General features: G+C 46.2%; 1 protein-coding gene across 3 annotated transcripts in view; it reads right to left on the reverse strand.

The window, feature by feature from the left end:
- Window positions 1-14,900, reverse strand: part of SIM1 (SIM bHLH transcription factor 1) — a 76,867-nt gene extending 61,967 nt beyond the window's left edge. The window contains exons 1-3 of one of the 3 annotated variants that reach the window (XM_042937366.1): window positions 14,816-14,900; window positions 12,067-12,218; window positions 3,068-3,684 (exon numbers count right to left, since the gene is read on the reverse strand). In XM_042937366.1, the coding sequence (XP_042793300.1) occupies window positions 3,068-3,242 (175 nt within the window). In that variant the 5' untranslated portion in view covers window positions 3,243-3,684; window positions 12,067-12,218; window positions 14,816-14,900. Of the gene's footprint in view, window positions 1-3,067; window positions 3,685-8,117; window positions 8,159-12,066; window positions 12,219-14,815 lie in introns of those variants that run through there. The other 2 variants (XM_042937368.1, XM_042937367.1) reach the window with 2 other exon arrangements.
- Window positions 14,901-14,988: the final 88 nt, after the last annotated feature.

The following is a 14,988-nucleotide window of genomic DNA, read 5'->3' on the forward strand; positions in this document are numbered from 1 at the left end:
TTCCCCCCTCTTTCATCTTTCTTTCAACAGCTCAATTTTATCTACTCAGATAAGTAAAAACTGAAGTTTGCCCAAAGAATCTACCAGAACCCGGGGGTAAACTATATGTAGTGATGGAGAATTAGCTATATTTTAAGAATATTTTGTAAATTTTTTCAAATATAAGTACGGAAAGATTTCTCTTTGTTGATTAAGCCTCTTGATATTAAAGGGTATTGTAGATGAAATGTAATCTGAGCTGAAACAGTGGGGTTTTATAGTCAATGTTGTGCCTATAACTAAGATGTCACCAGATTTATAATTATTTTAGATTATATACATTGCAAAAATCCATGTTACATGTGACAGAAAGCTTACCATGATGAAAGAGCTGTCTTTACTCCATCCTTAGGACAAAATTTAAGACCTACTATGTGCTGGAATGGCATTAGATAGGTGTAACAATGGACTACAGCTGCAAACAAATTCTTTCCATTTCTCATCACTAAAAAGATAACCTTTACATAAAATGCTCACTTTCCCCCCACTGCCATGGACCCAATCTTGTCTACTCTCCTCCTTCAGTCCACAGCTGAACCCAAATTTGGCACCCTCTGCAGGTTGTGCCTGGTTTTGCCATTTGTGATTATATCACTCCTTTGAAAGATGTTTGGTTGTGTGTGTGTGTGTGTTGTTGCTGTTGTTGTTGTTTTATATTTTAAAGGGCTGTGTCTGGGTTTTGGATTTTTTAAGCTAATCTATCCTCACTAAAACCTCATCTCTAGGAGCCAGCTGTTCGGATGACCCTGTCTAACTCACCGGGTGGAGGCTGCCGGTGAGTTATGAGCTCAACAGTAGCTGGAGAAATAAATGATGTGGCCAGAGTTCACACATCGTCCATCCCCTCCTCCCCATAAACTCACACTAGCCTCTGAGGAAGGGAGAAGAGGGAGGGGCCTGGGGCTCCGGAGGAAGGTGAACGGGGGCTGCAGAAAGCACAGTCGCGGTTAAAGTAGCCACAGGGGATCAGCCCAGCCACCAAGGGGACTCCAGGGGGAGTCTTCGCCAGTGCTCTCTTTACAAATGAGAAGTTGGCTGAGTTTACTTTCTGTTCCTCTTATTTATCACGCGATTTATAATTTGTGGAGTTCGCACTCAAGTAAACAAGAAAGCTTGCTCTCTTAGAAAACAAAATCAAAACAACCAAAACCAGCCCAATACCCTGCGGCCGCGCCTGCCCGGGTCTGCACGACAAAGACGGGCGCCCCTGGCCCGGCGACTCCCCGGGCGCTCCTATCCCTCTCCCGGCGCCCGCCCTGAACGCCGACCCGCTATTCTTCTCCTCCCGCGATTACTCGCAGCCCCACAAGCAACACCATATGCTTCTTCTGATCAAACAGCGAGCGACTTCGGCACCGATAATTGACGAGACCCGTTAGAAATCACGCAGAAAGGGAGCCCACTGAGACCGCAGGGGCTGACAAATCACTGCTAATAATCCTGTTAGGAACAGCGCGGCCAGCCGAGTTCGCAATAGCTTTATTTTTATAAAGTAGGCGCTGACAGTATAAAAGACAACGAGATCTCTTTTTTTTTTTTTTTTAAACAGAAGGCAGTGTGGCATAATAGTAGTTTTCCCACTAGCAATTCTCAGCACAGTCTGAATGGGAAATATGGTTTTTAGTATACAAATTCCCCCTCCTTTCTTTTTCTTTAACTTTTCAGGAACTTTAGGTTTTGATTCCTCTCCTCCTGTGGTTTCCACGGTCAACTGAGATTGTTCAACAACTATAACACTATTTGTAGTTTTGGGGTAAAACTGAACTATGATTTGAAAGTTTTCCTTTACTGCTCCTGACTAATTTGTCAGCATGATTTGCAAGATTTTGATTCAGATAATAACTTCTAGTCAAAATCAAACAAAGTGAAACTCCAAGCCCAATAATGACTATTTCCTTCCCCCTATTTCCTTAAAAGAAAACAACAAACCCCAAGGACCCCAAATCAACAATAACATAAACCTCTGTGGGTCAAATAAGACATTCCGATTTGTAAATAAACAGGGTTCTTTCTCTTGGAATTTTTTGTTTGTTTAGGATTCTCTCCTTTGTATTTCCCAATCTCTCTCCTCTGACAAAGACACATCTAAATTTTTGTTTAAATTTGTTCATATTATTTGAATGTGGGTAAAGGAAAGGATGGGGAAATGGAAGAGGGAAGTGTCCTTTTCCTAGTGAGTATAAATGGACAGTGTTCTTTGGAGGCTACTCTGTCCTCACACAGTGAATCTTTATAATCTAAATACTTGTTTTAAATCATGACCAGCTCAGCTGTTCTTCCTTCTGGGCCTTATAATACAGTTTTCCCAGGATCAGTTTTGCCAAGCTTCCACCTAGAAGATATTTTCTAAGTGGGCTAGTCTTCTTAATTCAACCTTATGTGTTTGGGTCCTAGCCTATTATCTCAGAGATAATATCAAGCTCAGAGTTGGAAATCACCAAGCCCCAGAGTTAGTTTCAGAATCTGCGAATATCTCAAAACCCAGACTAAATTTGCTATAAGCAATCAAGAGACTGGGTAAATTCAGGACATAGTTGTTCACAAATATGCCTGGTGCTCAAATGCATAATTGTAAACATATAGAGAAATTATTGTCTGGCTTAGCTCCATGTACGTGGGTCTATCTATATGTAGCAAAAATACAAGAATTTGGCAATGTTCCTGCTTTCTGCTAGATACAATTCTAACAAGAGGAATAAAAAAAGAAAGTCATGTTTGGATTAGTTGTACTTTCAATCGAGCTCAGTATCTGAAGTGTTGACAAAAGCACTGTTGGGCTGCTTCCCAACCAAACATATCCGATGGACTAGAGAGAAAGTATTAATGGGGAAGTAGAAAGAGCCACAAAAAGGGAACAGGAATTCTAAGTTCAGAGAGGTCCACAGTCAAGCAGCCATGCTAAACTTCCCTTTGCAGAGAGTATGTATGCATGTGTGACCGCACTTCTCTGTTCAGTGGTGTAGGCTCACTCACTGGCAAATCTCTACTCCTTCTGCCTTTGAAATTTCATCTGGGCAAAGTCACTTACCTTCTGGGAACACTACTCTCATTTTGAGATAGCTGGTCGTGAGTCTGATTATGGATGCTTTGTCCAGCTGCGAGGTGATAGCCGAGGGCAAAGGCAGTAATTTTGCCAGTTCATAAAATTCACTGTTTTCCTTCTCCCTCCTAGTCCGGGCAGCATTTTTGGACTTCTCTTTCATTGTGTCTCGTTCCCCCTTTCTTCTTACAACATGAGCTCCACAGATGCATCCAAAAGCAAAAATAAACTTTCAATTAGAGATCATATTTGACAAAAATATAAGGCATGCTTTGAATGAAGAGGCTGAAATCTTTGCTTCAGGGTATTGATGGCAGTAAAAGACCAACGCAGCGAACAGAAAATAATTTTCTTTAAAAATACGGGATGAGAGTGTAGGAAAGTTGCTGATCCACGCAATCGGGGCAATCCTAGGAGTCTCAGGATATCAAATGCCGGCGGGACCCCTGAGGAGCCAAGCTTTTCTTCTGTTCCGCGCGACGGAGCCCGGGCCCCGGAAAATCGACATAATAATCCCCGACGTTTGCTCTTCAGTCCCGCGGCATTTGAGGCGGCTCCCAGCCCCTTTGGGAAGAACGGGAATGCCGGACAACTCTTTCAGGCCACTGTGAAGACAACAGCATCAGAGCGTAAGAGATCTGCAGCTCCGCAATCACTCATGCACTCGCCTGAATTCCGAAAAACGGCCGGGTAGGCGCCTGTCCAGGCTGGGTGTGTTTGTTTGTTTGTTTGTTTGTTTTATAAGAAATGGAGGAATCAATAGCGAGACTGAGCCTCCTGCGAATAATGCTCGCATCCTCTCATCCAAGCCAGCCACATTCTCCAGCCCCCCTGGGAAGTTACCCAAACAACAAAATGCATATTTCTGAAGACCCTGAGAAGACCCTCAGTCGCTGGTCCCCGTGCCCGCGCCCAGGCCAGGCGCACGTCCCAGGAAAGCAGGTTTCCGCAAATCAGAATTCCTCCACAGCGCTGGGGCCGCCTTTCAGTCCCCCCGCTTTGGCAGATCTGGAATTTGGCTACCTTTCTAACTTGGGTCTCGAGTCTCAAGGATTCCTCAAAAAGTGGCGCTTACACATCAAGTCCCTCGGGACTCCCAAGGCGACCCGGGGCTCTCCCTGCCCAGTGGGGGCGGCAACACGCCGGGCACGGCAGCGCCAGGTTAACAGGTGGCACATTCACGACAGCCCCTCGCAGGCACGGAGAGGGGTGCGGTGGGAGGCGTCCCGGCCTCTCCCCCACCGCCGTAGAGCTGCGGGTGCCTCTGGGCGGGCGCAAGGTGTCTTCCGCTTCACCTACCTTCAGTCCCCGCTGACTGCAAAGGGTGCAGAGGCGTCCACCTCTTAATTGTACTCATGCCTACCGTCCAACTCCGCCGGCCTCTCGGCTTCCCACCGGCAGAGAGGAGCAGAGCGCGCCCCGGCTCCCTTTTCTTTTCTCGGTCATGAATTGGGGGAGGGGTGCGTGAGAAAAGGAGGGGAATGCGGTCTTTGGGACGGGTGAGGTGGTTTTAGAATCCTCCTCCTCGGTAGTTGCTACGAAGGCAGTATTATTCCTAATTGGAAGCCGAAAACGCCCCCCTGTAACTTCTTTATAGCTCACGGGGTTTAGCTTCAACTTCACTCCCGGGCTCCCTCTCGCCCGCCCACCCTTAATGCCACTCACAAACTTCCTCGCCTCCGATTGGCTCGGCGTGCCGCGGGGCGACGCGCTCATTGGCCGGCCGGGCTGAGTGACGCGAGCACGCCCCGCATCACCCCCTGCGCGCGGCTGCTCCCGGCTCGCCTCTCAGCTCCCCGCGTGGCTGCAGCGCTCCTGACAAGCCCGGCCGCCGCTGCTCCCGGCCTCCAGGGGCCTCGCGCGTGTTGCGCAGGACCCTCGCCCCCTGCTCTCCCAGGGGTGGCGTGGTTGCGCACTCAGCCCAGAGCGCGGGGCCCACTGTGACCCGCGCGTCCGAGAGCGGCGGGCTGCGGCCTGAGGCCGCAGAGGTCGGGCCAGGGGGCTGGGGCTCCCGGCGACAAGGCTGGAGTCGCCCAGACTGCGGGCGCGGGTGGCCCGGAGGCCGACCTGGCGGCCGCGCCGTTCCGTGGGCAAGTGGCAGGGCCCACTGCTTGCGCGGGGCCGGTGTTCACGTTTCTCTGAAACCACAGCGACCCCGAATTCGTCGCCAGAGAAGATAATATACAACTGTCTTTAATCCCAAAGAGTCTTTTCCGAAATGGCTCGGGTTTGGGGGCTGATTTGTTCACCGTGGAAAGCTTAGCAGTGGAGTTGTCCTATGGGACGCAGATAGGGGACTCTGGGGGGAAAGAGGTTACATTTCAGGCCAAGATAGGATCAGACAGAGTGGTTGATACAGAGATAGATATCTCAAATGAGAGCGAAGCCTTCTTTGTTGGGTTTTGTTTCAGGAAGCAAAATTGGATAAATGAATGTTCCTTGCATGAATAAATCTACAACATTCACAATTCCCCCAACAGGACCCGTTTAAACAAACGCTTGTTAAGTATTACTGCTGACACATTATATTTAAGAGACCCTCTAATTTGAATCGCCCTTTTCTCTGTCATCTGAGGAAAGACAACACCTAGAAACGGGGGAAAGTTTATTTGCTCCCCCCTCCCCAAATAATGACTTCTGTTTGGAATCACTCCCTACACATGCGATTCCCCGCTCTTTTTTTTTTTTTTTTTTTTTTTTTTTTGGTGCTGATGGTGACCACGGTTCTTCTCCCGTGGGTACACACTTGGGGGCAGTTGTTTCATCGGTGACAAAAGACAGTAAGAACACCAATAATGTTGCATTCGTCCTCTCGTTTGTGGCAATAATTGCCGCCGAGAAAACACATACTCTGAAGAAGGGTAGGTGCCATTTTTTCTGATATTCGGAACAACTTTAAGAGTGTTTGTTCAGAAATGCAGACATCTGCCACCTCCTTGCCGCCCGATGGCAGTAAGCTCGCAGGACGACAACGGGAGCTTTCTGGAGATATTTACACATCTGGGAAACACCTGGCTAGAAGAGGTGAATGGATAGAAAGAATAAGGAAATACTAAACATACAGATTTTATAGGTGTTTCGAAACTGGAATCTAGTTAATGGGCTCTAATTTAGAAGGAGTTATTTCTTCGGAGGCTGTAGCCACTTAGAGACCTGGCCCTGCGAGGGTTCCCTCTACCTAGTGATAAGCTCGTAGCAAGAGAGGAGGAAGACTACAGAGAGAGGTACTGTGGCTCTCTTATACACGACATTCCAGAAAGACAAGATAAAATGAAGTTAACCACTGCATGTAAATAGAAAAGGTGCGTGTTTGCGGAGGATGAAAAAACCCCTTCCGCGACCCTTCTACCCCCCGACCCTCAATCTGGACAGATCTTACTGGTAAGATGGAGCGGCCAGGCGCAGCCATGGCACTTTAAGGGTAAGAAGCAGTTCCTATTCCGACTGTATTCTGGAGACAATTTCGGTTAAGTTACTGGTTCCTGTAAACCCTACCCGCCCTTCAAACAGTGTGCAGGTGTGTTAGTGCTTCATAAGGGTCTGAAACCCTTGCGCACGGCAGAGAAGCGCGGGGGAGTCAGGAGGTGCCGGCTTCCTATACACAGCGCGTTTCACCGGAAGAAAGGCAGTATTTTGCCTTTAGAAGCAAAATGGGTAAAATGAGTGTGCAAGTTTTCACACCAAACATAACATCCTGGGGGGCCAAGCGGGCTGTCTCAGGGTCCCAGAGAAGCTCAGAAGTCGATGAACCGAGTAATGTTTAATAAACGAAGTGAATGCACGGCCATGTGGTGCTGGCCCCCTCGCTAAGTCCTCCGCACACAACAGTCTGAGCCGCGTTTACCGAGTGAGTGAATTAGCATGGCGACGTAACACCTGTTTTTCTAATCTTTGAACCTAGGCTGAAGCCGGAATGCGGCTCCTGCTCGCCCTCCCCTGCCAGGGCGCAGGGACCCGGCCTCACACCCTCCCGGCGACCCCTCCCGCTGGCCCTGCAAGAGCCTCAGGCCAGCGAGGGGCGTGAACTGGAACTGCAGGTGCCTCCCACGTGTTCTTGAAAATTTGCGTTCGCTTCTAGCGTGAGAAATTTTAAATTAATTTCTTGAGTGTAAAAAGTTAGCCCTACCCACCTCTTTGCCAAGGTAAGGGGGAAAGCCCCAGAAAAGAAAGAGATGGGCTCATGCCCACCAACACCAAACAAATCTTAAGAGGTCTAGGCCTCTGCCTTCTTGTGCGGATATCTCAAAATGTAGCCCTATGGCCCTGGGGCACTGTCTAGCAACCCCGGAACATAATCCTAATACAGGAAGAAACCAGAGCAGATCTATAAACAAACATCATCCTCCTACCCTCGACCAAGGAAGGCAAACTACCTAGCGTAACCGCGACCTTGTACCCCTGGGAGTCTCTTCTGCCTCTGGGTCGACTCCGGATGCTGCCCGCTTGGAGCCCTCCCTTAGCCCGTTCCGACGCCAAGACCGGCACCGCCCAAGACTCTAGACTAGGGGGCAAGGCGTGCCCGCGGTGGCTGATTTGAGAACCAACGCGCCTGTGCGTGCGGAGTCCCGAGCGCTGCGCGCTCCCGGAGCCACAAGGAGGGGGCCTCCGAGGGCCGCGGGACCCTCCCAACATCGGGCAAAGTCCAAACTAGAGAAACTGAACCTTTGGGTTGGAAAGAACCAGAAGGTCCAGCGGAATTCCGGTGCAAACTGTGGAGCTGGGTTTCAGTGTAGCGGCTCCCGCCCGGGCGCATTGTGACGCTGACCTTGCTCGGGCACAGACTTCTATCCTGCCTTTTGGTAACTCTTCTGGGAGCCCAGCTGCTCGAGTATCTTAGCAAAACTAGAGTGATTTCTGTCGCCCCTTCTTCATTTCCGTAACACACTTTTTTCTGTTTTGTTTTGTTTTTACAGACTGCTAGGAACGCATACATGCACTTTTACAGGCTTCCACAGGCTACCACATATACACAATGGTACAAAGCGCACAGGCACGGATTTTGCTCATTGGCCAAGGTCAAGATGAATGCTATACTTACAATCAAGATGCAAAATCTGAAGATGGTCACTTGAGTATCTCAGTATATTATATCCAGATGTTCACTCTCTATCACTGAGAAGGAGAATTTAGGGAAATACTAACATTTTATTCCATGTATGTAAGTAAACCCTGCTCTAGTTCCATTTTATTGTCACATTTAGGCATTGTGATGTTGAGGCACAAAAAAGGGCCCCTTATAACTTCGACTGGATGGGACAAGTGGGCTAGGAGACAAAGAATAGAAGGAACCTCAAAAAAAAAAAAAGCCATGTTTAATGTTTTTAAAATTTACAGTATAATTCACTTGTTTGATCGGGAAGTTTTGGAAAGTAGAAGATATTTTATGTAAAACAAAGCAGGCTTTTTCCTAGATACTGCTTCTCAGGCACTTAACTGAATTGACCATTGAAATGTTTAAAAAAATAGCTTCAATGGTTAAATATTTAAGAAGAAAGAAAGACAAGGAAAGGAAAAGAAAAGAAAAAAGGAAAGAAAAGGAAAGTAAAAAGAAAAAGTCACCAACCTGAAAAATGAAAGTGATGGATATTAGGTAGTTTCTCTAAGTATTCTGGATAATGTTTTCCACCCAGATTTTGAAACCACAGTCTAATAGCACCTTGAGTTGATCATTGCAAAACAAGAGTACTTCTTAAGCTGTGCACACTTTTCTTATAAAAGATTTTATTTTTTTCAACTAATCTCTACACCCAACGTGGGGCTCCAGCTCACATCCCGGAGATGGACCTCCAGCTCCACCGACTGAGCCAGCCAGGTGCCCGATGCTGCACACTTGAAAAGAAACGAATTATTCAAACATTAACAGTAGCTGGAAAACTCTGATGCGCATTCTGAGGACAGGAGCCGGTGGCTGCCTGCAGTCAAGGAAGCGCGTTGTTTTTTCACTTCTTTTTTCCGGAAATTGAGCTGGGGGTGCTGTGTGTGTGTGTGTGTGTGTGTGTGTGTGTGTGTGTCTGTCTGTGTGTGTATTTCAGCACAGCTGGGCACAGGAGCGCTGCCAAAAATGTTCAAGAACTGAAGACGAACTTTGGTTTGTGACTTTGGGTTGAAAGACATTTTGATTCCTCAAAGTTTCTGGATTTCAGGACAAAACATGCTCTCTTGCACTTCAGGAGCTCAAGCCAGCCTGGGGCTGGAGACCTGGTGGCCAATGTGGGGGGCGGGGTGGGGGGGAGAGGGGGTTTGGGTGGTGAGGCAGGACCGCTGAAAGAGAGCTGACGGGAGTCAGTGGCCTCGAAAAGGATGAGTGGCATCAGAATTGGGTGGATTCAGAGGGCATGTGTTCACCCTCCTCTGGCTTTGAGAGCCACCCGGATAGGCTTCTGCAGAGTTTCCCCTTCTCTGAGCCCCAACTTTGCGTTTATTCCCTGGCACCTATGAACCCCGGGACTATGCCTGGAGTGCTTGAAGAGGAACCCCTAGCCCTGCACTCTCTAGTGGGTAAGGCATTCTCGAGAGGGCGCTCCCGTTAATCCGTAACAAATGACCGGCTTCCAGACCTGGCCAAGCCTCAGGGCCACCTGGGGTGGGAGGTGGTGACGGAATGTGGCTTTAAAAATATGGACTTTCAGGCGCCACTCCGATTTAGAAATTGGAAATCCCTGTTGGACTCTGCAGTTGGCATTCTGTAAATTGTGGGAGGGGAGGGGTGGCCCAAGGAGGAGACAGCTCTGAGAGTTGCAGGAGCAGGGATGATGAGAATGTGCTCAGAGCGAGGAGCTGAGGCACCACCTCCCACAGAGACTTGAGGGTTGAGGGACCCGTTCGGAGATGCCTGGGCTTAACTTTGCCCAACAGAAATCACTGCAGCTCACCTCTGGGCCCCGGGGACCTCGAATCTGCCCTTGAAAATCTGGGCACTCTTGCTCCTAACTGGGAGGTTTTGGAACTTGAGCTTGCATGGGAATTGCCTGGAGGGCCTGTTAAAACACAGGTTGTTGGTCCTCAGTCAGAAGAGCTGGGCTGGGACCCAAAAATTTGGTTTTCTGAGAAGTTCCCAGGTGAGAACCATTGCTTTAGTCTGCTTTTTCTCAGCTTGTCTTTGGAGAAGACTGTCTGGGAGAGAAAGATTTGAAGTGATAAATTTCTGGGAGAGAAAGATTTGAAGTCTTGTGCCAAGTAGGACCTTGGACATATGGTATAAAATGATGTGACTGGTTGAGGGTACAGGGGTCAGGCTCACAGCTGTGATAGGGTGGGGTCGCTGAAGATAGGTTATTAGGACGCCTCCTTAGGGAAGAGAAAGATGGCCTCAGGATGAAGGAAAAGAGGTCCGGGAACCCAGCCAGGCCACTCTTCAGTGGAGAATTTGTCCTCAGAAGGGCAGGGAAATGCTCAGGGCATCTCCAGATGGATCCAGGGTTTCAGGGTTCTAACTGGGCTACAGAGAAGTCCAAAGAGTTTGGGTCCATCAACCAGTTTGGACATATTGGAAAAAAAGCAGATAAGCTTTGGTTCTCCTTTTGGCCCAGAAACTTCTGCCCCCTAATTTTGCCAGAGTACTTAGACATTAAGGGCCCAAGATGTGTGCAGTGTTAGTGCAGAGCAACTGTCCCTGGAGGAAGAGGCCCTGCCTGTACCCATTGGGTCTATGTGGTCTAGGCCTCCCCTCAAGTAGCAAGTGCTCCGTCCGGTGCAGGGCCCCATTAGGACATTAAGACTTTGCCAGTCTTTGGTCCCATCTGTCATGTTTTTATGGGTCCTTTCCTCCACAAAAAATTGAAGATTATATTTTACAACTGTGTTGGTATAAAGATGAATGTCATTCAGGCTGAATTCACTATCCTGTATTCATTATTCTTATATCTATCTTTTTCTTCTGATTGTAAAAGAAATGAAAATTAAAACATTCCATGGGCCTCTGAAACTACCATGGGCCCTATGCGCTGTGCCCACTGTGAGAAATGGATATGCAGTGCGTGCCTTGTCCCCGCTATGGCTCTTACGCCTCTCTGGGAAACCTAGAGAGAGGTTTGGTACAAGGATATGTACCTGTGAGTCACAGCTCTACTCCTGGTATAAAACTGGTTGGCTCATAGTATCTCCACTGCAGAGTCCCTCCACCCTGCTTTAGCTATGTCTGAGGTAGTACCCTAAAAAGGGGTGGAAGATCCAAACAGGTTATCAGCGCCATTTCTTCACATCTGGCCAGCTTCACTTTTGTGCTTACTTGGATGTCAGATTATGAGGTGAAATCCAATTTTAAAATGCTATGAAGACCAAGTGAATGCATCTTTGGGCTACCAGTTAGTGTCCACTGATGTACAACCATTTAATTTCTTATTATCTTCTAGAGTTGCTTATGCATTTTCAAGCAAACATTAAGACTGGTATTTTATACGTTGTTCACCTTGATATTTTCACTTTCTATGAGCTTCCTTATGTTCTCTTTCTTAAACATCTGTATAGCATTCCATTTTGAGAACATACGACTATAATTTATTTAACCTGTCACTCATTGGGGGTAGTTAGGTTGTTTCCCATCATTGCTATCGAAAACAATGAGTAATGGATAACACTGCACAGGTGCCATTTACCTGTGGACAACTGTAGCAACAGGACAGATTCCCAAAAGCCCAGTTGCTAGGTCAAGGGTACATGAATTGGCACTCCTAATAGATATTAACTAATTGCCCTCCACAAGAGTTGTGCCAATTAACACTCTTGCCAGCAGTGTGTGAGGGTCATTGTTTCCCATAGCCTTGCAATGAAGCACATTATAACTTCTTCTTTCTTTCTTTTCTCCTTTTCTTTCCTTCCCTCCCTCCCTCCCTCCATCCCTCCCTCCCTCCCTCCCTCCCTCCCTCCTTCCTTCCTTCCTTCCTTCCTTCCTTCCTTCCTTCCCTCCTTCCTTCCAATCTGATAGGTGAAAAAAAATCAATCTATTTTTGTTTTTTTTCTAATTAGAGAGGTTGAACATCTTTTCATACCTTAAAGGGCCTTTTGAATTTCTCTCCTGTGAATTAACATTCCAGAAACATTTGAAAGTGGGACCTTCTTGGCTCTGCAGTGAGTTAAGTTCCCTGGACAGGAAGAAAAGCTGGGACTTGGCTTTTAATGGAGATGAGGCTTTCTTGCACCCCTGGTGGAGAAATACAGGGTCAGGGTTATAGCATCATCTACCAACATTTTTTTCCTCATATGAAATATTTAATACTCTTTAATGAAAACATAGAAGATAAATATGCAAATATAATTTTAATGTGTCTTCATCTAACAGATCTCTCAACTAATTATAATCAATTATATTGTACATATGTTAAAAATAGTGGTTAATTTATGGATTCTGTATGTTTTGTAATTCAGCTGTCCCAAGTTGATATTTGATCAACCTGTTTTTGTGTTTTACCTACAAACACATGGGGACTTTACCACAAAAACAGCTCAAGCATTAACATATGGCAGCCAATCACTTCTCATGATTTAAACAAATAACTTGGAGGAAACGGGATAGATTCACCCTGGCAGTAGTTTCACAGGAGGAAAAGCTGTAATGGTCTGGTTAAAAATCTAAACGGAATGATACATAGGACAAAACAGAGGAAAACAAGTGCACTGCAAATGTGCAGCCTGTGGTGGTTTAGATCTACTTTGATATTTATTTTCACTCCTGGAGATTTGATAACTTGTTTGTGAAGATGAATGTCATATGACAAGCCATCATGTTTTCTCCCTGAATAATCAGAAACCACAGAAAAGAAACCATGATAGCAATGTGATTTTTCACTCTAAACCAGATAGCAGTATAAATGTGTGTTAAAGCTGATATTAAGTCTCCTTAAAATTTTTAATCTCTTATTCATTTTAGGGCGTGAGTGCATTAGAATTATAACACCTAGTTTTATATCAGATGGCTCTCTCTCCCTTTCTGTCTCCCTGTGCCCCTCTCCCTACCATAAGACATGATAATCAGAAACTATTCCAGCAGGAGGAGCTGGTTTAGAAACAAATGGATTCCATGGCAACTCCTGACTCCACATGACTTCTAATAACCGGCATTTCAGTTGGAAATTGTCTGTGTGATATTCTGTCCAACACTGGTGGTTTATGTGGGGTTTTCCCTAGTTTACATCTCAGAAACTGTCTTAACCTCCAGTTTCATGAATAAGCAGCAGCAGCAATGTCACCACCTGTAACCATGATGTGGCCAGTGATTTGACAAATGTTCCTGGTTCCAATTTTCAGACTAGCTGACAGAGATGAACACTGAATGAGAACTGTCCAGAGCTGGTATCACATACTGTAGGAAATCTGGGAAGTGTGTCCCATGGCAAATTGGACACAGAGAGTCAAATGTTCTCATTCAACTCAAGAGAATGTGTGCCTCGGGCCCCCGACAGCAGGTCGGGAGCCTTGGGCTGTGAGTCACAGACCCCTGCACTGGAAAAGGAAGACTAAAGGGGGACAAAGATAGCCAGCGTTCCCCGTTCCTCATTAAAGAAAACCAAAACAGTCTGAGCTTGTCCTAGAGGTGAGTGATCTGCTGGCCTCCCAAAGAGTATCGGCATCACTGTCATGGTGACAAAAACAAAAAAAACCAAAAAAACAAAAAAACAAAAAAAAACAAGGAAGAAAGAAAGAGAAAAAGAAAGAAAGGAAGAAACTTGGAACAGGATGGGTTTGTAAAACCTCTTATCTATGTTTTATAATTTTTGCTGTGACCCAGGGAAAAATGTGTCACAAAAGCATAAAGAGACTGCTTTTAGAAACACTGAAAGTCAATGATGGAGTCAATGCAAAGGTGAAGACGAGCTGAGCTTATGTTCCTTATGTTCAAGAGCTCCTGGGTCCATCTAGGGAGGTTGTGCCATACCTAGGCAGGCCAACCCTGAAATCTAGCCATGACTCAGTCCTGTGTCCCACCCAGAGAGGGTACCTTTTTATAACTTTCACCAAATCGGGGCACCTGGGTGGCTCAGTTAAGCATCCAACTTCGGCTCAGGTTATGATCTCACGGTTCGTGAGTTTGAGCCCCAGGTTGGGCTCTGTGCTGACCCCTCAAAGCCTGGAGCCTGCTTCGGATCCTGTGTCTCCCACTCTCTGCCCCTCTTTCTCTCTCTCTCTCTCTCTCTCAAAATAAATAAACATTAAAAAATTAAAAAAAAAAAAAAACTTTCACCAAAGCACTATATGGTGTAGTGCTTGCCCTGCCAACTCTACCCTCCATATTGATTCTAGGCTTGTGTGACAAACGTCAAGGAATGTTTACCATGATGCATTGGAAATAATCATTTAGGGGCTTCAGTGGTTAATGAGTGACCAGCAAATCATGCTTTATTTCCGGGGACTGTAAGACTGGAAATGACACAGCAAATTTGCTTAGTGAGAGAGTGTTCTAGAGGAAGTGGGAGAGTGAAAAAAGAATGTTACTGTGATTAAAAAAACAAAAAAACAAAAAACAAAGAGAGAGAGAGAGCATATGCAGATGGGAGGCATTGAAGGGAGAGTTTTACAAAAAAGTTGACATCAACATGCTCAAAGTAGTTTGAAAATCTATTGACCAAATTCACGGGAAAATACTGTAATATATTTATTTTAAAACTGTATTTACTAATCAATTAGTTTATACATTTTTTAAAAAGTAACTTTTGAAAAATCACACTTGCTTTGACTAATTGGAAATTTGAGGGAGACTGTAAACCCACTAGACCCGTAATATCTAATAGTATTATTAGCTACCAGTGATCCGATGGCCAGTAATGTTGTAGCTGATAGAGGACCTTCACATCTTTCTAGAATGAGCTGAAACCTAACCAATGAGACAGGGTTGGAATCACCTGTGCTGTGAATAGAATGTAGAAGGCACTCAGTGGAGGGGAGGCTCACCCAATTGTCACTTGCTCTATGATTTC

Source organism: Panthera leo, chromosome B2 (assembly GCF_018350215.1).
Source record: "Panthera leo isolate Ple1 chromosome B2, P.leo_Ple1_pat1.1, whole genome shotgun sequence".
NCBI classification, from domain to species: domain Eukaryota; kingdom Metazoa; phylum Chordata; class Mammalia; order Carnivora; family Felidae; genus Panthera; species Panthera leo.